General features: G+C 31.9%; 1 protein-coding gene across 1 annotated transcript in view; it reads right to left on the reverse strand.

Moving 5' to 3' along the window:
- Dh44 (corticotropin-releasing diuretic hormone 44) overlaps nucleotides 1-24746 on the reverse strand; it is a 33687-nt gene that overhangs the window by 3145 nt on the left and 5796 nt on the right. The window contains exons 2-3 of the mRNA XM_029316906.2: nucleotides 2997-3176; nucleotides 150-485 (exon numbers count right to left, since the gene is read on the reverse strand). Coding sequence (XP_029172739.1) covers nucleotides 150-485; nucleotides 2997-3176 — 516 coding nt within the window. The remainder of the gene's footprint in view (nucleotides 1-149; nucleotides 486-2996; nucleotides 3177-24746) is intronic.

Below are 24746 nucleotides of genomic sequence, written 5' to 3' on the forward strand. Positions count from 1 at the left end.
TATTAATTTTTAATTACTTTATATATTGAAAATGGTCCGATGGAAGAACCGAAACATCCATTTACCATGATAATTAAGAATAATAAATAATGAAACGAGTCGAAAATAAGGAATAAATCTAGAAGAAAGAATATGCGACTCTCTCGTACTTTGGTCATCCGATCGTCCTGCGATTCACGGACCAACGGATCGTCCTCTTCGGTCCATTCGAATCTGTTGAACGATCCTTCGCCTCGATTGTTCCTCGATTTCTCGGATCTCGCCGCGATTCTGCCAGCATCCGATCCCGGCACCGATCTCTTGCCGATACTCTCGAGGACCCGGCGATTTTCGTCGATCTGTCGCTGATCCTGCAGAGCCTTCCTACGAGCCAGCTCCAGCAGGACCCTCTGTCTCAGCACGTCCAGGTTGTTGACGATCGACAAGGATCCGATCCTCTTGGCGCGCGTCACTTCCGATCCGAGTTCGTTGCCCAATATTTCATCCTAAAATTGTAAAATAAAATATTACAATTAAAATTTACGACTATCATTCTTTTATATATGTATTTATTTATGTTCTCTATTGAGGAACTTCAGTTAAATCCCCTCATATTGAATTGTTTTCGCACATTTTTGTTCTCCATTTGTGTTTTTGTCTGTGTATACTAAAGGGAAACTTTCTCGTTTACTAAATACAATAAAATTAAGTACAATTAAATTAAATTAAATATAAAATTATTATTGTTAATACATTAGAGAGAGTACAAATCCATTTTCCATGAAAATAATTATAAAAATAAATATTGAGATTTTAAAGATCAAGGTGTCGATTTACAATGCCATTAATACAATATTTAGCATTAAATATTTTGATCAATTTTGTGATTAAAAGTCATGTCGGATTACAGCGAAAGATAGATGAATAATGAATTTAAGCAAGATTAATAGGCTACATATTTTATTGCATATTTTCGAAAATGAGATTTCCGCTCTCTCTCTCTCATACTTTCGATCCCATAATGTTCAATTTACATACAATCACGAGCAATTGCGAATTTTGCACAAATTTTACGTAATAACATCCGAAAGTGCGAGCTCTCGCTAAGAGAGCTTTCAATTTATACTGCATAATGCAACGAATCGGAAGATGCGCACTTATGGCAAAGAGCAAATAATGAATGTCGTATATGAATAATGTGACACACTTTTACGCAATATGTCTTGAAATGAGAATGAAAAATTCAAGAATGCAATTCGCAAATTTTTCATCGTTCTACTTTCAGATTTTTTTCAATTTTTTTTATTTATTTTTATATATAAAGAATGATTCGGTCAAAAATTAATATCAATAATAATTTTATCTATTAATCGCGAGATCGTATCATGTAACATAAACATGATTTTATGCTTCATAAATAATTTTTGAAAATGAGCTGTTTTCAAAGAGGAAAAAGGCGTAACAAATTTATTTTTACACATATTATGTGACAAAAAAAATATATTTTAATAGTCTTTTTACGACTTTAAATATTAAATACGATAAATCGCGCGTGGAAAATGTAATAAATATAGGATGCTTCAATATAGGGTGAAGTAAAAAAAGTTAAGCGTTCAAGGTAGATATACAAGTCGACGTTGTGTGACCCTGTAAGACCATGTAACATTATGTAACACTGCATATACGACTTCCATTGTTGGAAACCACGAATATTTCAATATTTACTCTTTCGGCAGAGTATGTGTATAGCGAAAAATGCGAGAGAAGACGCGTCTTCGATCCTCAAAGCTTTCAAAACCTGTTCGCTCCAAAAGAAACCTGCGTACAGGATGTGCACAGGAAATAAGAAGGGACGCAAATCCGTTGTAACGCGACGTGAGATCTTCCACGTGCGCGCATTTCTAAACTAGAAAGAGGGAATATCTTCATTCATGAATCGGATTCTCTTCCGATTCGCTCTCTTGTATACCAATACATACATATACCACATGTTTACGTCATTTCCCATCACGCCGATCCGCGAAACCGAGAAGCGCGCTTACCTCGCATCTCCTGTGTATATCTTGTACACGTATACGTATATACTATGTGTTATCTCTGTGTAGACTGGATGTACATGCACATACATTGCTAGTCGATCCTACGCACAATTAACAATTCAAAACGTAAAGCTTGCTTGTGTAAACTAGCCGAGCGCGATCCGACATGTGTCTCGTCCTGTCAGCACAATAGTCCTCGCACTTGAAACGTTGTTGTTGTTCGCAAGCACATTCAAGCGTAATTTATACGCGGCCTTTAACGCATTAAGGATTTATCGACGGATTATTGATATACTCCCCTATCACTTCAATGAACTCGAAATGCCACTGATTTGCATTTTGTGATTCTTTTAACAGAATTTTTCATTTTCAGAGTTTAACAAGGCTCTGTAATATAAATATTAATTTTAAAGTGTCAAACAGGCAATAAGAGCCAAATCGCGGATGATAGTGCGTTATCCCAACAAAACTAAATTTTTTCGTTGGGGTAACGCACTGGCATCCGCGATTTGGCTCTTATTGCCTGCTTGACACTTTAAAATTTTCATTTTCAATTATATATGTAATAATGCGAAAATAAATCTTGAAAGATAAAAGCGTATTCGAACACGGAGAGTTTTCTCTTAGAATTTACCCTGTGAAAATTCATGTGAAAGAATTTTATAAATTTCTCTAATTAATATTTACCACAATAAAAAATATTAATATCTACCACAATAATATATAAAATATGTTCGATTAATTTATGTTTTTATTGTGGTGTAAATATTAATCGGAATAAGTAAACGAAATTTATACGCGTGAAATCGCTCGTTGACTATATTATTATTATCGGAGCAATTATAATAAATATAATAAATTCAATCTCATTTTTAAAATAGAATAATTATATTTTGTCGTCTTACCTTCTAAAAAGTTTGAAAGCATTATACAAACATATATGTCGCGTGCGTCATTAATAAAGAAGAAAAAACATACCTCCAGTTCTGGTATCCTTTGATCCATCAGCAGGAAAATTTTCGGACGATCATCCGACACGTCCTCCCTTCTTTCGTACGATGATAGAGGAGCGGAACTTGTGAGGCCGATTATCGTCGTAGACGCCAAAATGCCGAGCAGTATCATCGTGCAGGAAGAATATAAATTAACGACGTTCATCTGAAACGTAAACGACCACATATATGTATATACAGAGACGCGATAACGTATCGACATATTTATTTGCGAACGAAATTTGGACGGAGAGAAAAAAAGTATCGCAGATATCACTTTTTTTCCTTATTCTCATCGCGTTCATCGTGTCGAATTGCACACGATGACCTATATTTAGGCTGCATGTTTCTTCACGTTTTGCGATTATTGCTCCTTTATCTCCAACTTTTGCGTCATATTTGTGCGCCGATGATGCGGAGAGAGAAGATTCGAAAAAGCTGATCATACAAATTGAGTCTATAAATATAAATATAATAAATACCCCCAGGTCGGGTTATCGCGCACGTGACACCTTTTTCTTCTCTTTTCAGGGTTCTCGTCTCCTTCAAAGCCTGCTCAATCGGAGAGCAAACACCCTTTTACCGGCTTTGTTCTCCCCCATTCATCGCAGGATGATTCATGGGATGGTTAATTTCAATTGAGGACAGCACAGGTGAAAAGACTCACTTTGCTGCGCGAATTGCTTGCCAAGCTTTCTATATTCTTCGATTCGCGTTAAAGTACGCATCAACGCGGCGAACCAGAGGAAGAGACGGAACTTTCGTTAAATTATCTTGGAAATTTCGTTTCTGACGCTAGACTGTCAATAGTAACCGATACTTTGAATCCTTGGAATCTTTCTATTGTGCCGCTGACACTTAATTACTTAATGCTTAAGCGAAAAGAGATTAAAGAGGAAGCTTTTTCCTCGACTCGAACAATTTTTATTAACTGCATAGTTATAGATATATAAAAATGTGTGTTAATTATACACGGAGACAATTCTTTCTTTTCTCTTAGAATTTACCCTGAAAATCATGATAATCATAGAACAATATGGTATTGCAAGAATTTTATAAGAGTTTCTCTGATTAATATTTAGCGCAATAAAAATATTAACATAATCAAATTAATCGAACATGTTTTATATCTTATCATGTACAAACTCACTTAGAAACTGAAATTATACATTTCTTAGGATTAATTAGAAAAAGATATGTAAAATGAAAACTTGCAATAAATAATGCCATCATTGCCAAAAAAAAAATAAACTGCAAATTAATCAAAGCAGCTGTTATTTTATTGTGATAAATATATTAAACAGAGAAACTTTTATAAAATCTCTTGTAAAAATACCATATTGTCTTATGATTACCATGAGTTTTAGGGTAAATTCTAAAAGAAAATGATCTCTGTGTACGTATAAGTTTTGAATGTTTCAATTTTTATACATTATTGCTTAAGTTCTTTCGCAAGAGATTATTCCACTTTTCTTTCAATTTATTTTTCGTCTATATTATGTAGATAAGACTTATTAGAATTGTCAAGCTTAGCACTTGATAGTGCAGATTCTTGTTTACACACAGATCTAAAACAATTTTTTTCTTAAAAAAATCCAAACAATAATTTAAAAGTTTATTATTTCTAAAATAATAAATTAGTAAAAAATTATAACGCTCTTATATATTAAAATAAAATTGTAAAATTAATGTAAGAACAGGCCAACTCAAGAGCATAAATTATTAGGATGTTAGTAAATATTATAAATTTTTATTACTTCCCAATTATACCATATTAAAACAATTAAAACATATTAATATAATTAAATCAAACGTTTCGACTGTACGCAGTCTTCATCAGTGGTGTCATATGGTATTAGTCAATTATAAAATTTTAAAAAACATTTATATAGTGATGTATTCAGCCTCAAAATCATACATGATACACATCATCAAAAGTTGTAATCGTTCGCATCATCCAAGTTATTTTATACATGATTATAATTAATAGTATGAATTGCAATCGTTTGCATCGTCGAAATGTTTTTTAAAATTTTATAATTGACTAATACTATATGACACCACTGATGAAGACTGCGTACAGTCGAAACGTTTCATTTAATTGTATTAATATGTTTTAATTGTTTTAATATGGTATAATTGGGAAGTAACAAAAATTTATAATATTCACTAACATCCTAATAATTTATGCTCTTGAGTTGGCCTGTTCTTACATTAATTTTACAATTTTATTTTATTATTTCTGTTGCGCAAGATTCTCTAATTACGAAAAAACGATTCTCGACAATTATTATTACCGTACAGAGAAATCCAATAAAAGAATGATGTAAAAAGTCGTGATATATCAGTGACTGCAAGAAGATAAACAGTTCTGCGAAATGCATAGATGTTGTCAACATCGTCGACGTCGTCATCGGCCGGGTTCATTAACACCGAGGGCTTAATTTGCCGCTCGTAATTTAGGGTTGTCGTCTCGCTTTTCAATTACGACGCCACGAGTCGGTAGTCGGCGACTTGATTTCAACGGACTGATTCTAGTTCTCTACCACCTTTTTTTTCTTCCAGCATTGTGCACGTGCGAAAAGGTTCGTCACACGTCATTTTTAATTAATACCCAGACGGATGGATTAGATATCTCGTCATCAATGCGCAATTAGTTCCGATGCGTGACTTTTCATTAGGCGCCTCGAACGATTAATAGACAACATGGATGATGATATAAAATAAAAGGATCAAATCGAATAAATGTCACAGGTGAATGTATATATACATTTCACTTATATTTCTATATCCGTTTCCCGGTTTCAAAGTAAACCGTTCTCTCCTCGAAAAAGAAAATTCTCGTCGTCCAGCACGGTTTTTCGAAGAACTCAGTTCTCTCTGAACCGCGGTTTACTCATTTTCAAGACGTTAATTCGAAACGAGATGTTATTTCCACCGAGTAAGATATTTCATTACGTTGTAGCTGTGTAAAGCAGTGTGAAAAGGTGCAAAAAAATATGTAAGGATTCTATTATACAAAGAGGTCGAATAAGAAACGTATAATCATTTCATATGTAATATCATGTAATAATATTCTATCTCCCTCGCAAGAAAAATGTTCTTATCCTCGATAATCATATGTGTTGTTTCATTCGCTGCGATATTGATTGTCGTAAAAAGAGCAAATTCTCTTATTGTTATACAATTTTATTTATTATGTAGTAAAATGCGGAGAGCGAAAAGAATATAAATATTATCATTTTATCTAAATAATCACTATTGAGAATTGTTAAGAATCGATAATGAAACGTATTTGCAATATAGAATTATATAAACGATAATTTTATCAATATGCTAGCAACGATTGATCAAATTATATTGGTTTATCGATATGTTTTTACATGCATACGCGCAAATTTTCCGCGAATTAATAAATATTGATGACGATACTCAAATGTTTATCGACTAAATTAATTGAGTTTTCAATATAAACTTAATAATCATATTAATATATATCAATTGCGATACTGTATGCAATATAATAAACTCAATTATGGTTAATTATAAAATCATTTCAAAAGTAATAATTAATTACAATTAATAAAAATTATAGTAAGAAATTATGTAGAGTAAAAAGAATATAAAAATGTCATCATTTTGTAGTAATAATCATTATTGACAATTTTAAGAACCGATGATCAAATGAGAAATCGAGTAAGGAATAACAATCATCAATTTATCCCTCATAATTAAACCGATCGATTCCTCTCATTTGCGTTATAAAATAATGTCGAACGTAATGACTAATTATAATTAATAGAAATTAATAAGAAATTACGCGAGTAAAAACATATATAAATGTCATCATTTTATAGTACCTAATAATGACTATTGGGAATTTTAAGAATCGATGATAAAACACGAATTTGAAATAAAATCGAGTAAGAAATAACGATCATCAATTTATCCCTCATAACTATCCCAATCGAGCCCTCATTTGCGTTTCCAGTAGAAAAGACTTGATCGAGTCAGACCACACGGCAAGTCCGATTACATCCATGATTTTTCGAATTCGCCAAATCATTTTCCAGGTAGAACATAAAGCTCATAATGACATCATGATGACGTCACTTGAAATTCACTCTTTGAAAAAAAATGTTTGTTATATTACAATTATTTATTTATTCTATTATTCACATATATTCTAATAATATTCAAGCAACATTCAATTTTGTGAAAATGAAAAATAAAGCGATTATTTAAAATGTACGATTCCTTTTGTCATCTTTAAATTCATTTTTCAATCATTTTTGTCCAATTAGCTTTGAAGTGACGAATAAAATCACAATGACGTTCATGAATTTGATGTTTTACCTGACAATGAGTTAGAAAAGCGTCATCGATGCGATATTTTTCCGATAAGCGATCCAAACTCGAGAAGATTGTTATTCGAGCGGGCCTGAATAAAATTATCGCGGAAAATTGATACGCAAATGCGGATCCAATTAGTCCTCCTCGTTCTCTGAATGACGAGGGTGCGTTAGTGTACATATATAATTGTTCGCTAATCGAGTGAATGAGATGAATCACGCGTGTAATAATAACGCGTCAATCAGGGGCTATCAATTAATTATTGAAGCGCAATCTTTCGGTCAATGATCGTCGACATTTTTCCGCTCGAATACGGGAGAAACAACAATTGCCTCGTCCTTCTTTCAGTGGCTGTCATTTATCACTGTTTCAAAACACGTTCCGACCCCGTCGTTGTTTTGAATCCGCGATGAAAGAACTATCCGGCAGCTTTCAGCGAGAAAAATCCTCCTACATTTTGCAACGAAACTAAACGAGGATTCCTGTAAGTCGTAAATATCATTTTTATGGGAAATTTTTACAGGAAAAACAACACACTTCCTACACTCGTATACACATGCTGTATACACAAAATAACTTCTCTTCGATAAATATTACGTTATAATTTGTTTGTGTATTTGCTTAAAATAAATAAATAAATAAATTGAGAACGAAACGCAATATTTTTGCACGTAAAGTCTAATTTCTACAAGCCCACTTTTTCCTGGTTCATTCGACTTTCTTCAACTTTGCTACCCGCATGTTTCCACTCGTAAATTTATTCCCCAACGTGCGCAAAGTTTGTGAGATTTTTCAACCTCCTTTATTAACTCTTAGTTCATCATCAGTAGGATAATGAACGTTGCAATTTTATATCGTCATTTTTACAATGAAAAATCAATTTCGGTACCTCTAACATTTAAGAAAAACATTTTTGCATTAAACTGCTTCTTTTTTATAGAATAAATTTTATAAAATAAAAGACTCGACGCTTGAAAAAATACTGATACTGGAATTTTATAAAAAATAGAGGAACTTTTTGTGATTAATCCTTTAGGATACGTACGTGCAGTCGCCTAATTATCCAATATCTTTTATACAATATTAACACGTCTATACGAACCGACGATTGCAGTGGATATTGCAATGTATCATAATTCACTTTCTGTGAATCATCATTATAGATAACCTTATCGTCGGTTCTGCCTCGTCAGGATACTTAATACCAGAGTAATAAAGCTCTGCGTTAAATCACAAATCACGAACACTAAAATGTCTATTTATATTTCTTACGTCAGATTTGTATTTTTGATTCGGAGAAACGTTCAAATACTTTTAAAACAATTGCCTCGATATTTGTTTATTAATTCCACCAGAATTAAAATCATCATTTTCGCCACGTGCAAATAGGATTTGCTGTTGTCTAAATAAAATGTCTATTTATATTTCTTACGTCAGATTTGTATTTTTGATTCGGAGAAACGTTCAAATACTTTTAAAACAATTGCCTCGATATTTGTTTATTAATTCCACCAGAATTAAAATCATCATTTTCGCCACGTGCAAATAGGATTTGCTGTTGTCTAAATAAAATTATATAGATGATCGTCTAGATAAAATTTTGGCGTCATCTCACCTTTATATAAATAATAAAAATGTGTATTATCTGCATCTTGGATGAAAAAAGTGTTATCTTTACTAAATTATCTAGAATAATGTTTAGATAATTTGATTTCGGACCGTTGCACATAAAAATACTTCAGCAATAACGATAAAAGTATGAATATATTTTTATACATCCCTTTTATAATTTACATTTTTTTTTATAACTGTGTTTACATAAGCGATCTTAAAAATAATATTATCTGAAAATTATCTAGATGAATCGCTATATAATTTGATCTAGATATATACAAAACAAAATCATCTTCATCTCTTATCTGAGATGAATTGACATATTTTCATCTCATCTTTAGACTAGCTAGACTGTAAAAAAATATGTAATATATTACACAAAAATATGTAAAATTACATAAATTATAAGTGTAAAATTACACAATAAATAATAGAAATGTTTACCTTTTCATTATTTATCATGTAATTTTACATTTATTATTTATGTAAATTTACATAATTTTAATGTAGTTTTACAAATTTTTTTACAGTGTAATTTTGAAATTATCTCAGCACAATACTGCTGCCGCGTAACGTTTAGCTTAATATCTAGTAGAATAACACTCGAACATTCATCCGTTTAATTTCCAATCATGTTGAACCGTGTATACGAAATTTACATTTCTCAAGCTCTCCATAAATATCGCACTAAATGTAGGTACATTGAGGCTAAACCGCAATTGCTGTCACACCGCTTTTGCATGTAACTCGTTATCGACGGATTGTCGATAAATGCGTTTCGAATAAACAACAGAAGCTATCAAACGTATACCTGTATACATAATGTAACTTGCCCGAGAGAATCCTAGAAATCTATGCAAACGATGCAAACATCTATGCAAAGTCGGTCCGCGTAATAATACTCCCATTTATAGCTCGCGATCGTCTCTCTCTGTATTCTCAATTTATTTTTTGTTTCGTTAAAGAATAAATAAGGCAAGAAAAAGCTACGTGGGACAAGCAACGATGAAGGTAGAAATTTCATTCTCTGTGCAAATAAGTTTGTAACGAGACCGTTTCTTCGCAAATACGCCGGATAATCTATTAAAAGAAATAAACAAATATATACATATGATATTTATAATTATATATTCTATTACATTTATTATATATATATTTTAATTATTTAACTAATTACACACACATTAATATATGTGCTTCCCCGACCACTCGATCATTTCGAGCAATTAATTGCAACAAAACAAATTCCGTATCCGAGGTTTAATACGCAATTGTGCCGCAATGACGTCATATTCTGACTAATGGTTTTTTTACAGAGAAAAAAAGGAGAGAAATTTAGGTGAACGCATAAGAGACGCAATTCGTGTCTTTGCTTCGGGTTTTCAATTATACGTCGTTACGTTCTATACGAGAAAAACGAATCTAAAAATATACCTTTGCAACAAATAATTTAAGACCGCAGTCAGCTTGCAACGCTGAAAATATCCTATATTATATTATTGTCGAACAGCTGATTTATTCTTTTTTTTTTTAGATTTTTCATAGAGAATTCGCACCAAGTATTCAAAAAGCTTACATGTATATCTATACAAAATCGTGATATAACGATACTATTCTTCATTTTTCGACGAAATCTCGTGTATAAATTTTATTACGATATTGTGTTAGTATTTCATAAAAATATCGCGTATCGTGACGTATACCATCGATCCATCGAATTTTTCGTTGAAATAAGCAGCGCGCGCCATCGCCAATCGCAAGTAGAACGAGTAAATTTCTAGTCCGACGTGTATTTATTTCGCGCTTTAAGCTGTCAAACGAGCAAAAAGTAATAAATAAAAAAAATATAAAATTATTCAAACTAAGGTTACATCATTCGAGCAGCATTAATGTAAGACGGATAGAATTTTATCTTAGAATTTACTTTGAAAATCATGGTAATCGTGGGACAATATGGTATTGTCGAAACAATATTTTATAAGAGTTTCTCTGGTTAATATCATAATAAAAAATATTAATATGTACATAGTAAATTTTGCTATAAAAAATTAATCAAACTTATTTTATTTCTTATTGTATATATAGATTAATATTTTTTATTGATAAAAATATTAATCAGTGCATGAAACTCTTATAAAATTTTTCCAGATATAATATTGTCGCACATATTGATTTTCAGGATAAATTCTAAAAAAAATTTTCTCTGTGAAAAGTTGCGGCTTCCGTCCACAATTGTACAATTTGATTTTATCCGACGTGCTCTCCGAACGAATTTATAAATAGAAAAATTCTAAATATATATATATATATATATGTATGTATAATCTACAGATCGCGATCATGAATCGCCTCTTGATCAGCGCAGCGAATGGAGCAATTAATCATTTAAGCGCGATAATTTTCATTTGTTTTGATTCACTCGAATACATTTTTTTCGTTAATCTCCTTGCCGTAATTACGAGTCAATTACAAGTCTCATCAATCTCTCTCGATAATCTGTAATTTTGCGTAATACTCCGACAGCTCGTTTATCGAATGCGAAGGAGAAAGAAGCTCGTTCTCTCTTTTTTCCCCTCCGAGCTGACATCGGTAAACAGCGTCGTCGATGCGGAATAATTCGTTTACACTGATACCTACCTACGCGAATCATCCACGTTTGATATATCGGATTGAATTATTAGTCTCTTTCTCTCTAATATACAGAGTGTATCGAGTCACAATAAGTCAAAAATAAAGAATGACAAAATTACGTTTGAGCCTTCTTTCAAAAGTTACAATCAAATAATCGAAAAATTTAGTTTTATTTAAGTTGAAAACCATAACACATAAATTAACTAATTTAATAAATAAATAAATTAATTAATTAAATTATTATGTTACATATATTATTAACACATTATTTTGATTGCAACTCTTTAAAGAAGGCTCAAACGTAATTTTGTCATTCTTTATTTTTGACTTATTTTGATGACTTGACGAATTTATTCCCCAAAAATGCGGCGTGACTTATGATACACCCTGTATATGCGACGAGGAAATATACCTATAACTATGCAGATGAAACATCGCGTCTTTGCTCTCTCTCTCTCTCTCTCTCTCTCTCTCTCTCTCTCTCTCTCTCTCTCTCTCTCGAAGAGATACTTCGATGTTGAAAATTATTCTGGCGAAAGGATTCGGTTCATTGAATACTTCATTTTCTAATTACGACGACGAGTGAATCGTATAGCAGAAATATATCCTTCTCTCCCGAATATAATGGATCAAAATTTTAGTGAATTACACGTGTTGCGCCTTTTAATTTTATATCAACAACCGGAAATGCAAATAAATAAATATTTGCAATTTTCGAGGATTCGAGAATTATCGGGGTATTGGATATATTGTTTATAAAACATGTTTATTTTATAAAATTAAATATTTTTTTATCAAGCCACAGAAGAGTGAGCGATTTTTGACGACGAGATATGATTTGCAGTAATAAATGTCATGTTAGATGGATAAACGATCATTCTATGAATGTGGATTATATAAGAAACAATTTTCAAGATTATTAACTGTTATCGTGAAATTCCAAGAAAAAGAAAATTCTAGTCACGTGGATGTATGAAAGGAGTCAACAAGTTCTTCGATATACGATTTAAAAAGGAAAAATGACAAATATTATGAGGTAAAATCGGAATACTTTTAAGCGATTCATTTTTTTTAATAAGAAACAATTATTTCCAAATTTCGAATGAGAAAATTAAAATATGAAAATTTGATTACGAATAAATAATTTATTGAGATGACCGAATAAAAAATAAATTTAAAAAAAAATTTAAAAATTGTGTTAAAAATCTCTTCGTAAAAGAAATCGGATATCTGTTAGAATTTTACTCTCTGCAAACAGTTCTATCTTTTACAAAATAAGAGTTTCTGTCAAGTATCGTAAGTCTCTCATCTTACGTACCCAACTTTTTTCTAAAATATTCAAATGTTACTCGAGAAAGAAAATCATTTACATAATGCAGACTTTGCGCCGTCGTTTAAAATTCTTCGACTTTAAATTTTTTATTTTGAATTCTTTGACTTAAAATTTTCTATTCGAATTCTTCGACTTTAAATTTTTTATTTCAGATTTTACTAACGTAACCGAGACAATACTTAGACTATTTCATGGTATCTAAATAAATGCAATATTTTAAACATGACAAAAACGGATTGTACGGACAATACGAGCAAGATTAAACAATATGGTCACGTAGTATTTTGAGAACTTCAACACCGTGAAATCAGATAATCTTGCGAGATTTTAATGCAGCTACGTGTCGCCGCGCTTTTATTTGCATTTTATATTCGTATGTATGTGTCTGTATTTTCGTAACATTAAAATGAACAAGAATATTTATGTAACTGTCATTTCGAATGCGTATGTATTAACTGTATATAAAAATATATTTAAAATCAACTCTGGGAGACATGTGTGTATTTATTTCGTCGACATACTAACAGGATAATTTGCAGAAAAAAATATAAGGAATATAATTACGTTATATGTCCAAATATCAAATTTAACAAATGCATTATTACAACATTATATAAAAAAATATTTTTATGAGGATACATCTCTCACATGAGAGTTATCTCTCGATAAGAAGGATTTTTGTTCCTTATTTCCTTAATTAAAACACAAAAGTAGATGATGCGAGAGTTAGTTGAGCGAACGAATTAATTAATGTAAACCAAGGGAAAAAGGCTAGAGGCGAATCGTTCAATGTAGCGTGGGATGTACTAAAAAATAGCAGACTTATTCAAATGTCGATGGGACATTATTTAAATTAAAATAATAGCACGATGACATGTCGTTTGTTACCTAATGTACTCACGCGCGAATGACGTATTTATAATTTACAGATAATTGTTTTCAATAAAATCTACTCTATAATATTATATATAAAGATATCGCTTAATTGCTATTATGTGATATCACTTAACTTCGCGTAATCACCATTTTACATTCCGATCAAGATATTCGTAATCTTTTAATACGATTATTACATTTTTATTAGAGAATCTTTCCCTACAAAAAAATTGTTTTAAAGTAAGAAATTATATTTTTCAAAGATAAAAACAATCTCTCTCTCTCTCTCTCTCTCTCTCTCTCTCTTCCATAAACTCAGTATTGAATATTCTTCGCAAGTAATTAATAATCATGTGTATATATATATATATATATATATATATATATATATATATAGTTTGCTATCTTAATTATAATAATATTACAATGTTATTGATAATAACAAGTAATATTATTAAAGCATTATTAAAAGTTTAAACTTGTTAAAGTGTGTTAACAAATTGGTATACATATTTAATTAAATTTCGAAATAATAGTAATGACTTTAAATTTTCTTTTATGAAGAAAAATACATACATGCAACTTACAACGTCTCAAATAACATTGACTAAACTGTGCAAGCTCGTGGTTTATCGCGCGTCACGATTCGCGCATTAAAGATCCATTGAGCGAAGTAGTTCTTTTTTACAAAGGGCACTTGGTTCATTCATCATTTAATCGGCGCTACGACGCTGCCGCGTTTTAATTCCGGAGCATTGCTTTAATGAGCAGCGATGCGGTCACCCTCTGTCGCACGTGACCAAATTTAATTTAGCCGACACCTTCTTCGAGACACCCTTGACTCATTTTTCATCCGCCCTATTTTTTTTTTCCTCGTCCTTTTCTCCCTTCTTGTCGTACAACGCGTACGACTCCTATAAGTATGATTTACAAGTACAAGATTCGAATTTATTTCTCACCTTATATGTAACTCACTCGTCGAGGAAGAGATTCGCGATTCAGATTCGTATTCGTTAAAAATATAATCGAAATGAAAATTTAAAAAATTAATATTTTTCAACTAATATTAGCAAATTCTTTGTTAAATAAATCTCACGACGTTTCGACCATAATTTTGGTCCTTTTCATAGACCACTTGAATTATGGAAACGTCGTGAGAGACGTTTATTTGACAAAGAATTTGCCAGTATTGGTTGAAAAATATTTATTCCTTTAATTTTTGACTGGCGGTAATAAAGAATCTAATTAAAAATAAAATGAAAAAAATTGATTAGCGTATTATTCGAGAAAGAATAGTCGGTTGTAAATAAAACGTCTTTGACTCTGTAAATTTCGATATAAATGACGGACTCGAATGAAAATTCACTATCCGAGTGAAAAAGAAAATCTAGGCTCCATCGTCACCGAACTTGTCTTTCGCGACTCATCGAAAGACGAGACGGAATTAAGTCAACCTGACAGTTTTCCCCGAAGTCTGAGAGAAATATCAGCCGAACTGGATTAATAAGTTTTCTTCGATCGATCCGAGATATAAAACCGCAGTCGAGTTGCTATCATATCACGTCATAAATAACAAAAAATTAACGTCGCGGAAGCGCGAAAGTTTTCAACTAATTATTAAAGGGGAAGCTCGGTTCGCGCGGCTTCGAAAAGTTGACAGCTAGGCGGAGTTTCCATGATCCGCGAATGTTAACAAAGTTTGTTAACAGAGCGAAGTTGGTTGACACACAAGGATGGCGGCTCTGAATCGGGGTCTAAAACGTTGAATGGCCCACGCGGTTAAACTATAAAGATAAAGCATATATCCGTCTGATATTATACCTTTCGCGTGACGCAAAATTCCGCGCGCGCCTGACCGCGCTCTCGGGAAGATAAACGTCACCGGCTTTAACCGGCCGTGAGACAAAGGTACTCAGAGTCAGCTGTTGAGGTGAACGGGACGGTAATGCGGTGAGTATGTCACCGAAAGACAAAAGAGATAATGGCGCTTTATATTTAGTCGCTGTAATAATGAATATTTCATGAAATGCGACGGCTGGGTTTAAACATTCTTTACAAATTTTTACCATTTTTTACATATTATTACATAAAAGTCCCCCCGCAAATTTCGTTTTTGTAAAGTAAATTTTTTTAAGCTCCGATACAATTTTACGATTTAATCAGAGGTATATACATATTAAAATCAAATAGATAAGACTTAAACGCGTATAATTGTAACATAATATTAATCTAATCGTAATATTATATTAATTATGTATTTTGCAAAGTAAATTTTCTTCAGCTCCGATAGAATTTATTAATCTAATCGTAATATTATATTAATTATGTATTTTGCGAAGTAAAACTCCGATAAAATTTTGCGATTTTAGTCAAAGGTGTATTAAAATCAATAGATAAGACTTAAACGTGTATATTATTATAATATAATATTAATCTAATCGTAATATTATATGAATGTTGAGTGATTACTAAATGTTAATATTAACATTTAGTATAATACATCTTTTGAAATAAGTGATGCTCGTGTAAAGAAATGGATTATGCATGTATAAATACAATAGCGAGTTAAATTACCTTTTCTTTTATAGTCAAAACCAGAAACCTCGAGTAAAATGTAGAAAAACGTCAAATGTTAAATCATAATTTATGTTAAATAATATGTCAAAGTTCTATATTCTTCGTTTGCATTATATCTTGACTTGCTTGTATCCTACAAAATAATAAATCCAGTAAAATTTTTCACAGGAAACGTGTTCGCTTTGTATAACAATCGATGGATTATTGGATTCCAATAAATAGAAAGTAATGAAAAATTAAATAATGACGCTTCTCATTGTGTCAGATTAAAATTGTCCTTCGATTAAATGCCAAATCCACAATCAAGTGTTAAACACAGCTTTTGGAAAGATTTCCTCGAAAAAACACTGTTCTTCGTTCCTTCTTTTCCACCTTATTCCAGCTTATTCAATTACAAGTATTTTCATAAACTATTTTATATATTATTTCCTATATTATTTATATATCGCTTTATATATAATGCAAGATATTAAAAAATTAGATCGACAAATTTGAAATGAAAATCGAAGACTTAAAAATAAATATTTTTCCTATGACGTTTTTAGTTTTATACTATACATGGTATGAAGTAGGAGTTTGTAACGTAAAACAATAAACAAACATATAAATGGAAAAATTAAATTGTATTTTAATATTGAACACGGAACAAATACTTACATAAAAGTAATTCACTTTTTTTACAGTAAATACTCGAAAATTCCATTAACTTCAATACAAAAATGGCAAACTATAAAAAATCACAAACTCATCTCATATTATACATATAGTATTGAAACTAAACGTTGTAGAGAAAAATAGTATTAAGGGTATTCTAATGCCGTCTTGTTTTACCGACAAAACAATCATTATTTGTATCCTTTTTTTTATTGGTTCAATAGAATAATAAATGCTTTTCCACGATTAAAGTACATATAGAAAGAAAGAAAAATTTTAATTCTTTTTGTTTTTAACGCAAAATCGATAGGTTCCAACTTTGATTCTATATGTACTTTAGTCGTAGAAAAGCATTTATTATTCTATTCAATCGATAAAAAAAGAGTGCAAAAAAATGATCGATTTGTCAAGAAAACAGAACAGCGTTAGTCTCCTTGATAAAACAGGTTTATTTCAAAATCTTTTTTCTCCCTTTAAACCTTGTCGGTCTAATTTTTTAACACCCTGTATAATAAATATAACCATATATATTTTATATTTATCAATCAAAATTAATATTGGACGCTAGTGGTGAAAATAAACTTGACAAACTTGATTTCGACGTAATTAGCAATTTTATTTAATTCTTTCACTAAAGAATTAAATACTTTTGTGAAAGAATTAAATAAAATTGCTACTTACGTCGAAATCAATTTTGCCAAGTTTTATATTTATATTATATATTTCTCACCAAATAAATAATTGCAATAATCTAGATACGCGCGAGCAAGTATTTTTCTATATGCATATGTGGATTAATTTTATTCGAATTTTCTGATGTACAGATTCCGTTCCCACACGCAATAAGCAGCAGGAATAAAATGCGTTCTCGTACACAATAATTGGAAGCAATTTCTCGTGCTAATATCACGTAACTCGGAGCATTTGTTTGGCCGTTATCGAGGAAATTGTCGTTGCAAGAGAGCGGAATCAAGCCACATGGGACCCACGTATAGTGTTTTCCTACGACTTCCTACGACATAATAAATTTTTCTTCTCTCTCTCTTTCTCTCGGTATCCTTCGACGCACACGAATCAATCAATCTCGTTCCGGTATTTATCCCAATGCTCGCTCGTATATACCTCATTCACCGTCTGCATCGAAACGAAACCTTAAGAGGCAGTAACTCGATTCGCGTTTCCCTGTTCGAAGAAAAACACACCAAGTATGCCTGCATTCTATACAGGGTGTCTCAGACCATTCGAAAATGTCCAGGCACTAATAATTATAAACGATTGAAAATAAAAGCTTTTTTGGAAACTAAGTCTTGATTATTAACAAGATTACATTTTTTAGCTAGTTTCAGGTAAAGTTTGCTTTAATAGAATTTTAATTTACTCTCTAAATGTCTTGGAGTGAAAAAACTGAACAATCTTATTCCAAAATAGTGGAACTTTACTCCAAAAGAGATTCCACTCTTTTGGAGTAAAATTTCACTCTTTTGGAATGAGTGTACGTCATGTATCTTTGTAACTAATGTACTCTCTAAATTTCTTGGATTGAAAAAACTGAACAATCTTATTCCAAAATAGTGGAACTTTACTCCAAAAGAGATTCCACTCTTTTGGAATGAGTGTACGTCATGTATCTTTGTAACTAAGCCTCTAAATTTCTTGGAGTGAAAACTGAATAATTTCATTCCAAAAGAGTGAGATTTCACTCTTTTCCATCTCTTTTGGAATGAGATTGTTCAGTTTTCATTCCAAGAAATTTTAAAATTAAATTAATTAAAAAAAAAAACATTCAAAAAATGATGAGCTTCCTCGACATTTTCGCTGAGGAAAAATCGTCTCCAAATAATCTTGGGAGCCTCCTATAAATAGATGGTACGGTTGGAACATCCTGTATATATATGATGAGAGATACTCGAAAGGAAAATTGAGGGGGTGAATTGTGCGCCGCTGAAAAATGTACAAAGCAATCAGGATGCAACCCTATGCCACAGGTTGACGATCATCTATAACCGGACACGCGACAAAGTAAACGAGCCCTGTTTGTTTTCAAATTATTTTCATCACGTCGCCGTCTCGGGTTTCCTGATCTATGGATGCCGAAGCGCGTTAATTAAGCTTGCATTAAATAAAAGCAACTAAAAAAGAAATACCTAAGGACTGTCGGCCAGGATCAAGTTTCGAGAAAGAGAGTTACTTTGCAAATTTTTTGCAAATTCTTGATTTTACAACAAGTTTAGCTCGCCTGCAGAAATATTCCACGTTATATATTTCGAGAATTGAAAAATGGCATTCTTAACTTTAAACTTCCGCTAAAAAGAGATTAGAGAAAATTGATAGAATAAAACAAATATACACACACACACACACACACAAAGGAACCTGAAATATTGTCAACATTTCTGTCATATCTTTTCTTATACTTTTTCTTCATTGCACAATCGAGTAAAGAGAGAATGAAAAAAAAGAGACGCTCGATTGTATATTACATTACGATGCAATATTGAGCAAGCGTGCGATTAATTCATCAGCTGCACAGCGGCTCAAACAATTTACAACAAATTAAGAGATATGTTTTTTCTCAATATCGCGTGAGGAATGCAATTCTGTCCTTTACGAAAGGAGATTAAACGCGAAGTATTAAATATCGAGGTATTCGGGGAAAAAAGGAGCTTATTTATATCGCAAATTTTGCATCTGCATCTCTCTCTCTCTCTCTCTCTCTTGATTCCCCCAGGCACGGAAGTTGATGCATCGTAATAGCAATCGAGGTAGAATCACGATAAAATCCGTTCGCTACGCGCCTTCAATTCGATGAAATGCGCTCGTGATCATTTCCATATCGATTATCTGTTAACACAGCGGCATTACATGTGTATACATATATATGCCAACATATTACACGTAGGTAGTACAGATAGGTATGTACACTTCATTCCCATGACGCAAAACGATTCGCCTCGAAAAGTGATAAGAATGAGCGATCGCTTTAGCATTGTACGTTCAACATCGCGGTCCGATTTGCGATTATACGACGCCAATTTTTCACGCATTTTCCCTCCAATGGCCGATAAAATCTTTTTATCATCAGCCTTAATAGGCGAGCCAAGTCGCTTCTCTTGCAAGTACGCAGTAGAAGAGAAAGAGTTTACAATGTCTTGGAAAAGATACGCGTAGGCGAAGATGACAATATAAATTCACGTTAACACTGTGTATGGTAGAAGAGAAAAAAATCCATGTTTTTAAATACGCTAAATTTTTCGTTGATTTCGGTAGTCAATATTTCAAGTTAATTAAATTGTTAATTTTTATATTTTCACCGTTATTTTGCTTAAAATAATGATTTTGTTAGTCAAACTTTTAAGTTAATTAAATTGTCAATTTTTGTATTTTTACTGATACTTTTATTAAATTATAAATAAAAAAGCAATCTGTTAAAAAAATCTTATTAAGAAAAATAATTGAATAAAACTGTAAAAAATGGGATAGAGCCGAGTCAACTTGCGTATATTTATATTTATTTTATATAAAGAAATATCTGTACAGGATGTCCGGTAACTAACGGACCAACGATTACAAATGGATTTTTTGGTCAATTTGGGAACGATTTTTCCTCAGCAAAAATGTCGAAAAAGGTCATCATTTTTTACAACTTTTCAATATTTGTCATTATGTATCTTTATAACTAAGCCTCAAATTAAAATTTTATTATAGTAAACTCTACCTGAAATTAACTGAAGAATGTAATTATGTTAGACTTTTAACTCCAAAACGTTTAGTTTTCAAAAAACCCATTTTTTTCAATCGCTTATAACTCGAAAATTATTGACTTCTCAACATTTTTGCTAAGGAAAAATCGTCTCCAAATTGGCCAGAGAATCCGCCCTTAATCATTGGTCCGTTAGTTACCGGACACCCTGTATATGTTAAAAATAAATGCTTTTGAGAAATATATTACGATTGTAAAATTTAGACAACAATCTGTTAAAATTTCCCGGTTATAATTTCACTGAAATGTTGGAGTAAGAAAGTGAAAGGCTAACGTCGAATACAAATTTATCCTCTTTAGAGCGTTACGCTGTTATTAGACTGATCATTAACTAGTGTTCAGTGAACGATAAGGTTCTCTGAGATCATTATCCAATTGACGTAGCCAACTCAATCACTTTGCAATAATGATTCAATAGCGACGCCAGCAAATAAGGATAAGTAATAGATAATGGAGCGTACATTCTTCAAGAAAAGAATCTAGTTAAAATTGGTATCGTCGCAATTAATAACTCTTTATTTCGCTAATATAAAGTCACGATATTTACCAAAATAATTGGGAATTGATGTGTCACATAAAAATACACATATAATATTATATAATTTTAAGATAAATAATTTCCAAAAATTTAATTTCTATATTTTATCAATGATTTATCTCTCCTTCTCTCTCTCTCTCTCTCTCTCTCTCTCTCTGTTTATGTAATACTATTAAATTACTATATATATATATATCTTCCGATACTTTCGTAGAAAATACTTTTTTTCAGAAATGCGTACATAAAATTAGGTAATCGCCAAGTATGAGCGTGATACGAGATTCGCAAATAAGAATCGATTTTAAAGAGATCCTAAACGCCATCTTTTATTGATCAAACATTATTTTCGCGCACCCTTTTCTTTTTATTAGTTGAATAGAATAATAAATGCTTTTCCACGACTGAAATACAATACATATATAGAAACAAAACGCGAACCTACCAATTTAATATTTAAAACAAAAATAAATTTTTAATTTTTTAATTAAAAAATGTTTTGTTTTTAACTAAAATAGGTAGGTTCGCACCTTGTTTTTGCATATATGCATTTATTATTCTATTCAATCAATAAAAAGAAACAATGTTTAACCGATAAAACATCATTTTTTGCGCACCCTTTTCTTTTTATATGCGCTTTATATATGCTTATAGTTGAATAGAATAATAAATCTTTTTCACGATTAAATAAAGTATATACATAGAAACAAAGTTGGAATCTATTGATTATATATAAAAATAAAAAAAATTAAAAATTAGAAATATTTTTCTAAAATAAACTCGATAGGTTCCAACTTTGTTTTTCGATAAAACAGGATAATGTTAAGGATCCTCTCAATCCTGATACGCGATCGTACCTTGCACGTAAGCGTTTCCGATGGGAGCTATGGTATTGAACTTGTCATTATATCGTAGAGTAGAGCGTTCGTCGATGACACTGCGAAAGTTACTTCTAGAGATAGGAGAGAGCGCATATATATATACATATTCATATATAAGCGTCGCGATAGCGCGATTTGAGCTCTTCGCGGCGCCGGTTAGGCAGATAAAGCTGCGCCAAGCGCCAGCTTTAGTAGCGCCAGCGTCAGCCTTCGGTGTAGTAATTGCTTCTAATTTTACACACTTTTATCGTTTATCGTCGCCGCCGATTCTTTTTCCGTCTCCTCCGCCTCCGAGGCAACCATAGCGTCGTGTCGTCGCGCCGCCGATTCGTATTATCCGCGATAAATCTGCGTAATAGTACCACGTGGTACCCATTGTGGTACACACGGGGTCAGTCGGTGTTGTCTCGACACATGATTCTCAACACGCCTACATAAATTCGGGACGCGTCCGATGACCGTTTATAATTCGGCGCGACTGCGTGGGATCATATATAATTTCGCACAATTAACGTCAAATTTATTTGAAAGCTCGCGCGTTTCTTTCAATTTAATATGTTATTTTGCTTACAGAAGTGTCCCGATATAAATGTAAATTCATATGTTGAGACCCCATTTCTGACCCGGAATGTGCACGCTTGTTCTAATTACATATCGCCGACGACGAAATCGTTAGTGACAAAAATCGATCGACGACAACGCGACATTCGTCGCGAGATAACAATTGCTAACAGCGATATGAAAAGCTCTACTTTATACAAACTAGAACGCGAATGTCCCTCTTATTTATACGAGACACGCGTCTTAAAAAAAGACCTCGACGAAAATACTAAAGCATGTACGTTTAAAGTCGAAAAGTGCGTTTGTTTCTGTAAATGAAAGGTCTGTAAAGAGTATAATAAATATAATACCTACGTTCCGGAACGCGTTTTTTAGGAAGAGCAAAGAATTACTCGTTTAAAATAAAAAATGCGTTTTGTTCTTTCACTTGTAAAAAAAAAAAGAAAAAAAATTACTTCCACTTTTTATCAACAACAGTATCGGCTATTTTGACGTTTCTCTGTTTCGTTACAATTTACGATTACGCACAAAGCCTCTTGTGCATTCTACGATTACAGATTAGAAAGAATCCTATAATCAAAAATATCTTCAAAAATGCTACTATCGACAGAGTTGTACAAGTCACATTTCCGCGAAAATATATCAATCGCCGTGTCTTGAAAATATATTTGTTTCTATTTCTCCGAATTTTATTAAGTATATAATACAACAATAAAAATAAAAATTTTCTGAATCTTTCATTCTGCTTACAGATAAATAGACATATGAATTGGATGATGAAAATTAGGTCAATATTACATCTTATATATATATATATGTACTTCAATGTGTACAATAATAAAATAAATGAATTAATTAATTAAATAAATATTTTTACAAATTACTTTCGATTTTTCATGTCATCAAAATTGATACTGTTTATCGAGGCGTTACGTTATTAATGATAATGCTGATTAAACTTATGCATTCATCCATTCGAATTACTTGAACCGAATTTACCACGGATTCAATGTAATACGTGTGGAAAATCAGTTAGCCGAACGCTGATGATCTATGCGGTTATTAGCCTTAATATGTTGCGGCGGCTTAATTATGCACCTCTTCTGGACGCGCGAATTCGGTAGATTCGAATTATACATATATAAAGCGCTTAATAGCGCTCCGAATCTCAATGTAATTTTTGCACTTTGGTGGCTCAACGGAGAAAAATTGTGTCTGAATTAAATATTTTTCATATATTAATTCATATTATTATTTATATATATTTAATTAAATATTTGATTATTAATTTAAATATTTGAATATTTTTTCCTGATGTTCTTTTATTATTTCTCGAGAAGCTAAACATTTTGTAACTCTGTTACATATATTCTTACAATATACCTTTGATTAACTTTTTTTCAAATTTTCAATGCTCTTGCAATTTTTTTCCTTGAAGCAACGACCGGAAGAGAGAATGCACATCCTAGATAGCAAACTGATGTCATTAAACGTCAAAATGACGTCATTCTGTGCGTTTAATGACTTCAGTTTACTACCTGGGATATTACGTATTTAAATTTATTTTATATATATCTTTATACGCCGCTCATTGACTTTTAGAGAGCGGCGCTACGAATTGAAATGGATTTACTGTGAATTTAATGTAACATTTCAAGGAAATGTTTGAGGAAAGTGTGAATGTAAGTGCGTATATAGCATACGACAGAGAGAAAGAGAGAATCGCGCAAAAAGAGTCATCGAAACTATAAATAGATTGTCGTATACACTCAGGCAAAAGATATCAAACTAATCTTCACATTCATGAGATACTCTCGGATGATGCGAGAACGATGAAAGAGAGAGAGGGAGAAAGCACTATGCATCTCAAACAGAGAAACTCAAAGCTCGTCTTGAGTTGCGCGACTATCCCTAGTTCGATGCAATATCATCCGCGAGAACGAATGAGAATCCAGATTAAA

This window comes from Nylanderia fulva, unplaced genomic scaffold (genome assembly GCF_048542155.1).
Source record: "Nylanderia fulva isolate GAGA-0341 unplaced genomic scaffold, ASM4854215v1 Scaffold3, whole genome shotgun sequence".
In the NCBI taxonomy this organism is placed as follows: Eukaryota; Metazoa; Arthropoda; class Insecta; order Hymenoptera; family Formicidae; genus Nylanderia; species Nylanderia fulva.